Below are 8,375 nucleotides of genomic sequence, written 5' to 3'. Positions count from 1 at the left end.
AAAAACTATGTGTGAATTGTTTCAAATCCGATCATAAAGCAAAGGTTTGTGAAGTTGGATCATGTAAAAAATGTGCCAAGAAGCATAACACTTTGCTTCATTTAGAGCAACAGTCACCTAAAACTTCAAGGGCACCAGCAACAAACACAAAGTCAACCACAACATTGATCAACGCTAATGAATCGCCATCCATAACAGCAACAACTAATGCAAAGGGTACTCGTAATTACGTTCTGCTAGCCACAGCAAAGGTGCGCATTATTGCAAACAATGGACGAACGTGTGATGTTCGTGCCATACTCGACTCAGGTTCTCAAGTGAACCTAGTAACCCAAAGAGTAATCAACAAGTTGTCTTTAATTACCACAAATTCAAATCTATCGATCGAAGGTATTGGCCGTCAATTCGGGAACTCAAAATCTCGCGTAAATGTTGAACTGCAGGCTACTAATGGAAGCTTCAGGACGAGACTAGAGGCATTTGTATTGCCACAAATAATATCAGCACAACCGTCACGAGACCTAGATATCTCGGATTGGCAGATCCCACAGAATGTAGAATTAGCAGACCCCAGCTTTAACAGATCTGGAAGAATTGACATGCTAATTGGTGCTGAATTCTATCATACTCTACTTCAACCAGAACAATTGATAATAGGAAAAAATTCGCCACTGTTACAAAATTCGGTTCTAGGTTGGTTGGTGGTTGGTAAGACTAAAACTACAACAGATAATAAACCAACATGCGCTATTATTACAGGAGAAGTTGGTGAAATGTCAGAAATGATAGAACGATTTTGGAAGTTAGATAACCTTGAGACTGCAGAAAGGGTTTTGACTTTATCTGAGAAATGGTGTGAAAATCACTTTACAAATCATGTAAAGACAAATCACGATGGTCGTTTCATTGTACGCTTACCTTTCCGCGATGATCCCACAACACTTGGTAGATCGCGTGAGATAGCATTCAATCGATTTTGTTCTCTGGAAAGGAAGTTACAAAGGGACCCAAATTTATACAAGGAGTACATAAAGTTCATGGATGACTACGAGTCATTAGGTCACATGGAAAAAGTTTGCCCGAAAGATGTCAAAGGAACACAATATTTCATTCCTCATCATTGTGTCTTGAAACCTGACAGCACTACAACCAAATTGAGAGTTGTCTTTGATGCATCAGCAAAAACATCAAGCGGTTTAGCACTAAACGATATTTTGCACAAAGGTCCAACAGTGCAAAGTGATCTTTTTTCAATACTGTTGCGTTTTAGAATACACCGGTTTGTATTTACGGCTGATATTGAGAAAATGTACCGGCAAATTCAAGTACATGATGAAGATACAGCACAGCAGCTGATAATCTGGAGAAAAAGTGCTGATGATAGTATACAATATTACCGACTGAAAACGGTTACATATGGAACGAAGTCAGCCCCTTATCTTGCAACAAAATGTCTTCAACATCTTGCGAAACATAATATGACCAACTATCCGCTTGGAGCACCTGCATTACTTAATGATTTTTATGTAGATGACTGTTTAAGCGGAACTAACAGCATCATTACCGCCTTAGACACTCAACAACAACTTACGGAACTGCTCAGTAAATCAGGATTTAAACTGAGAAAATGGTGCTCAAATAATACACGACTCCTACAAAACATTCCGATAGAAGACCAAGAAATCAACCTTGATTTAGATAACTCAGCCATAAAGCCAACAAAAACATTAGGCATTATTTGGCTCCCGAAATCAGACGAATTTTGCGGTAAGGCAGAGATGTCATCAGAGCAACCTATCACGAAGCGGATTGTGGCATCGGACTTAGCTCGAATTTTTGATCCTTTGGGAATTTTTGGCCCCATTACTGTAACAGCTAAAATATTCATACAGGAATTGTGGCAACAAAACTATTCCTGGGATGCGAAACTGTTACCTCAGGCTCAGCTAGAATGGAAGCGTTTTAGAAATGACTTACAAACATTAAATACTGTGAAAGTACCCTGACATATTTTTAATTCGACGGTTCCCTGTTCGATTCAATTACACGTGTTTACGGATGCATCAGAGAAGGCATATGGAGCAGCTATGTACGTGCGAGCAATATATAATGATAAGACAATAACATCGAGACTATTGTGCGCCAAATCTAGAATAGCACCATTAAAGAAACAGACACTACCACGACTAGAACTCTGCGCAGCATTGCTGGGAGTCGAATTAGCAGAAAGAGTTAAACAAGATTTAAAGTATCAAAACGTGCCAACCTACTTTTGGTCCGATTCCGAAATTGTTTTGTCATGGATAATATCTTCATCTGCCTCATTGCACACATTCGTAGCAAATCGTATTAGCAAAATTCAAGAGATGTCACATGCTGATCAATGGCATCATGTGGCGTCAAAGGATAATCCTGCTGACATCATTTCCAGAGGAATAAAGGTTAAAATGTTCAATTATTCACATATATGGTTTTTTGGTCCACTCTTTCTTCATGGAAGCAACGAATTTTGGCAACAGCCAAACCCAAAGGCATTTAACATCTCAACTGATATCGAAAGACGACAAGGACATACAGTTAACATTATCATTCAAACGACTGGTTCTGATCACATGATAAATCAAATTGATCATCGAAACTCATTCAGATACCTCCAAAGAACAATTGCTTATGTTCGCCGTGTATTTCATCGCACACAATCACCAACAAGAACACTTTCTCCAAAGGAATTACGAGATGCATTAGTCTTCATAATTAAAACTATTCTGGGCTCAGAATTTGCAAAGGAAATCTCTGACTTAAAACAATGTAAAGCAATCAACAGTTCGAGTCAACTAAATACTTTAGCACCGTTCATTGACGAACAAGGTGTACTTCGTGTTGGAGGAAGGCTTGAAGCATCAACATTGCCATATGATGCTAAACACCCAATGGTAATTCCTTACAATCACTCAATAGTGAAATTGATGTTCAAAATGAAACATGAAGAAAATTCCCATTGTGCTCCACAATTATTGCTAAGCATAATGAGACAAAACTTCTGGTCGATTAAAGGAAAGATTATGGCGCGAAACATTGTTCACAGCTGTGTCATCTGTTCAAAGGCAAAACCAAAACTGATGGACCAACTCATGGGCAACTTACCGACTGATCGAGTTACTCTGACTAAACCATTTTTTACCACAGGAGTTGATTACTGTGGCCCGATATGGATTCATTATAAAATTAGAGGAAAAAGGCCAACAAAGGCATATTTAGCAGTATTTTGCTGTTTCGCGACTAAGGCTGTTCACCTAGAAGTGGTGAGTGACCTGACAACAGAGGCATTCATAGCCGCTATTCAACGTTTTATCAGCAGAAGAGGAAGATGCCAAACAATTTATAGTGACAATGCGACTAACTTTGTTGGGGCGAGAAACCAACTACAAGAGCTCCAGTCTACCATTTATTCAGAAAATGGTAAAGAAAAGATCATTAAGACCAGTAGTAACAAGGGAATTAACTTCAAATTCATTCCACCAAGAGTTCCTTATTTTGGAGGACTCTGGGAAGCTGCCGTCAAGTCAGCTAAACATTTAATGATTAAAGGAATTTTCAACGCTTCATTGACTTATGAAGAATTGACAACAGTCATAACTGAAATAGAAGCCATGTTAAATTCAAGGCCAATAACAAAAATGTCATCCGATCCAAATGATCTAACAGCGCTTACACCAGGACACTTTCTCATAGGCGAACCACCTACCACTAATGTAGATCCTTATCAAAAGGAGAGCCGAATGAGTTTATCATCACGATGGCGTTTAGTTTCTGAACTCAAACAAGAATTCTGGAGAAGATGGTCAAAGGAATATCTCAATGAACTCCAATCAAGGTACAAATGGAAACAACAAAAGGCAAATCTATGCCAAGGTGATTTAGTCATTATTAAAGATGACAATCTACCCATGTACAAATGGCCTCTTGGCAGGGTGCACCAGGTGTATGAAGGAGAAGATGGTTTGGTCCGTGTAGCTGACATAAAAACAGCCAATGGGATTTTTAAACGACCATTACGATCATTGGCCCCCCTACCCACTGAAGGCAGCATTAATCAAAATCCAACAAAACAAAATTCTACTGTCACACAAACAAGACGAACGAATGAACCTAGTGAAGCGTTGCCAAAGCGTCGAAAGATTTATGATGGCACATCTTTAATGATGACCATACTTGTGACAATTTTGATGATGCCATTAATACTTTCGAAACCCATTGAAGAAATATCATTTCCAAACAAACCCGGAATATATTTTGAAGGAATTGGCACCGTAAATCAAATCATTGGAAGATGGAAAATTATCACTTACTTTGAGTTCGCGCCTATTCGAAAGGAGATCGAAAGGTTTCAAAATGGCACAGCAACACTTCAGCAATTGTGCCCATTGTTACAGCAACAAGAAAGCTGTTATGAGCTCGTCCGTCAATTCAATAATACTAACATAGAATTACGAACTGAAACGAAGGTCATAACGAGACACCGATCAGCCAGAGGAGCCATCAATATAGTTGGAAATATTGCTAACAAATTATTTGGTGTTTTAGATTCAGAATATGCTGAAACGATTTCTAAAACTCTAACTCAAATCAACAATAATGAAGATGTACTATCAAAAATGATCAAAAATCAGACTACAGTCATGGACTCAACTCTAAATATATTCAGCAAAACTACAGAAGCCATTGCAGTCAAACTGAATCAACTACAAGATGAGACAAACAAAATAGTAGATCACACTAATCATAATACTAAACGTATTAACCACCTAGAGATCTATACATCACTGGTAACCCAACTTACATGGATGGCACATACATTAATGAAAATTGAAGCTGCGATATTTGATGTCTTAACTGATACTCAGCATGGCAGAATTAATTCTCTTTTGATGTCTCCACAACAACTTCAAGACCAAATCATGAAGATCAAGGGCCATTTACCTCATTCACTTCGTCTTCCATTTAATCAAGAGGACGTTATTCATTTATACACGTTGATGTCTTCACAAAGTGGAATCACACAAGATCATTTGATAGTTGTCTTACAACTGCCATTAACCGATCATGAGGATTTCGATTTATTCAATCTCGTCCCAATTCCTGCAACAGTCAACAATACAATGATGACAATAGTTCCAGAAGCTTCATTTTTAGCTGCCACGCCGCATAGAGACCAATATTTTGCCTTAACTCGTGAACAGTATAAGGAGTGTATGACTTTCAAGCAACCAGAAAACAAACTACTCTGTTCGGATAAACAATCAAAATATAACATCGACTCACAGGCTTACGCTTGCGAATTTAACCTATTAAAAAACATATCTGACAATACGTGTAATGTGCAGGAAACAAAATCGAACATTATTTGGAGTCCCCTGTATCATGCGAACCAATGGATATTCGGGTCAAAAAACAATACAACAGTTACGGCCATCTGTAAGGGCATCACGACTCATTTAGAACTACAAGGTGCAACACTTCTGAAATTACAAGACGACTGTGTACTCAAACACCAAACGTCTACAATTCAGACACATCAAACGCTTACCGACACCATGTATGAATCTTACATTGCATTTGGTGAGATACCTGTCATTAATAACTCAGAATTATGGTCAAATTTTAAAGGAAGTTCATTGAATCTCAGCAATGAACTTAAACAGTTAAAGCTACTTCACAATATTCTGAAAGATGAAAAATTCGCTGAATTACCACACAAACTACAGACGGACAGCATGCACCACTACGCAATTAATTCCACAACCCTAATTCTTGTCGTTGGAGCCATCATATGGATGATATGGAAAATAAAGCAGGTAAAGCGTCCAGAAGTCAATCAGCCAACACAAACTCTCACACCAAACGCGATGCCACGAACAAGATTTACTTTGGAGCCTGAAACAATTACATAGCTTCTCAAACTCTCATGATGCTATAAACTCTAAATTTTATATTTTTAAGTTTATGTAATATTGTATAACTATTTATTGTTTGAAAATTATATATATCCACAAAATGTTGTAATTATTTTAAAATTTTGTCTGTTGATTTTTAAAAAAAAAAACATAACGCATTGCAAATCAAATCAATCATTGCTCATAGATTCATTCTTGAATAATGTAATTCAAGCCGGGCAGAATGCTAAGTTTAACAAACCTAACATATTTTAGCTCGCTTGTAGTTACACTTATGCAGCAAATAAATATTGTAAATATTAAATACATTGTTTACGTTTATAAGTTCAATAGCTTCACATATTGTATTTATGCTTATGCAGCAGTATGTGAAATTTAAATTATTATTTTAGTTATCAATAATAGTAAATATTATTATGCTTAGTAAGTAATTCTATACTATATAAGGTAACAATATTGATAATAAAACTCGAGAGCGAAAACAATCGTCTTTCCTTCAAAAAAAAAATTTGGTTATTGGTAGATGAGGCTTTTAACCACTATAGCAAGTAAATAAATATTATTTACTTACTTGGTTAGCGGTTTATGTGCCTGCAAGCCTTTCGTCATAAATACCTGATTATTGGTTTATGTGCCTAATAGTCAGTGTAACGAAGTAAGAAAATACATTATTTGATACCACCTCAGATTACGTGGTATTACAAGTGTTTTTTGTAGTACTGGAAGATTTTCACCTAGTTTGATTTGACCGACAGACAAAATGTCAAAGAAACTTTCAGCTCCAAGCAAAAGGTCAACGCGCTTGGATTTAAAAAATTGCTCATCGGCGAGAGGTGTATTTGGTGGAACCTTCCACGACAATATATTGATTTCAGAACTTGGTTGATATGCGATGTGATTCATAATACCAAAGTTTAAAGCAAGTTTAAGATTTGAATGACGAGATGTGAGCGTCTGGTACTTTATATTGGTCAACGAACTACCAATACTGGAAACATGCAGGCGATGTTTATGTTTCGATAAACTAAGCTTCTTTGAAAACTCCTCCGTTATGAAGTTGACCTGAGAACATGAATCAAGTAAGGCTCTACCCACTTGATAACTTACCGATGAGTCCTTCACTAAAACCAATGCAGTGGCTAGAATTATTTCCTCGGTCGATAACATGTTAAGATGGGAATGGCTGGCAACGTTGTCGTTGGGCATAGCGGCGTGTTCTGTGTGTCGTGATGATCCCGCTCTCTAAATATTCGTTGGTAATTGCGAATGATGCAAGAGAGTGTGATGTAGCTTTGCGCAAACCTTACAGTTTTAGGCCCTTCACCTTTTCAAACCTTTAAATCACCTCCAGTACCTTAAAACAATGACAATTCTGTATTAGTTGTTCATTGCTACAACAAAATGTGCAAGAACTGCTGGATGTAAATGCAACAAATGCGTATTTTTTATTGAACGTCTAGGAGTTAAGATTATGAGGTTTACGTTGTGGTGATGATTGATTGCCGTTTCCACTGTCGAGTGATTCGAGAAACTGGTAATGCCTATTCAACAATTTTGAGCAATCCTCCCAACTGGGTAATGTGTCGAAGTTAAGCGATTCATTCCATTTCCTACGTGTAATTGCGTCCGTTTTTTGCATGACTAGCGAAATAAGTAGAGCCTCCATATTTGTTTCTCTGTACCTAGCGAACAGAGTGAACCACACAAAGCGGATACATTGTTTACCAGACTACGGAGTTGTTGGCTTGACTATGTTGGCGATATTTTCGGCGAAGATTAGGCTATTATTGTCATAGCACGATTTGAGTCTACCTAGAGTTTTGGGATAGTTTTCATGTGAAATAAGAAATGCCTGTACTGTCTCTAGAGCTTGACTAGAGCTTGATCAGTAAATGGTTAAATTTCTCAATATTTCTGAGATATATTTCGCGATCTATGATTTGAAGAAACGAATTAATAAAGTTGTTATAGTCAGAGTACTTACCACTGAATGTAGGTGATTTTAACAGTGGTAATTTTTTAGTTGAGGTGGGAATTATTGCTGTTGCATCTAGCATTGATGCATTGTGGGCCTCTTCCTGCAGTTGAGACATTATTAATATTTTTGGGGAAACGTATTGGTCCTCTAGTTCAGCTCTAGACGTATCAGTTGCATCTAATTTCGCGATCGAAGTCTGAAATGTTAGAATTTGTTCAAAATATGATTCAAAAATACCTAGTCGACATTTCAGCTCCGGTTGTGAAAGCGAATTGCTCTTTCCTTTGTACGAAAGCTTTGATCCTTGAAATGCTCGATTTCGTCGAGGCTCGCTGTTGTTTTAGTTCTGACAGTTCTGCCGTGGTGATTGGATTTGCCGTTGCCATTGAAACGGTTGTAGATACGAAAAACGAAAAAAACGAAAGTATTTGACGAAGTGGAAG

The 8,375-nt window shown here is 37.5% G+C and overlaps 1 protein-coding gene across 1 annotated transcript in view; it reads left to right on the top strand.

The window, feature by feature from the left end:
• The window catches only part of LOC119684866, a 2,318-nt gene extending 312 nt beyond the window's left edge, over positions 1–2,006 (top strand). Inside the window, exon 2 of the mRNA XM_038099000.1 lies at positions 45–2,006. Within this exon, the coding sequence (XP_037954928.1) occupies positions 45–2,006 (1,962 nt within the window). The remainder of the gene's footprint in view (positions 1–44) is intronic.
• Positions 2,007–8,375: the final 6,369 nt, after the last annotated feature.

The sequence above is a fragment of the Teleopsis dalmanni genome, chromosome 1 (genome assembly GCF_002237135.1).
Source record: "Teleopsis dalmanni isolate 2A chromosome 1, ASM223713v2, whole genome shotgun sequence".
NCBI classification, from domain to species: domain Eukaryota; kingdom Metazoa; phylum Arthropoda; class Insecta; order Diptera; family Diopsidae; genus Teleopsis; species Teleopsis dalmanni.
The sequence above is the reverse complement of the archived record's forward strand: the minus strand, read 5'-3'. Positions and strand labels throughout refer to the sequence as shown.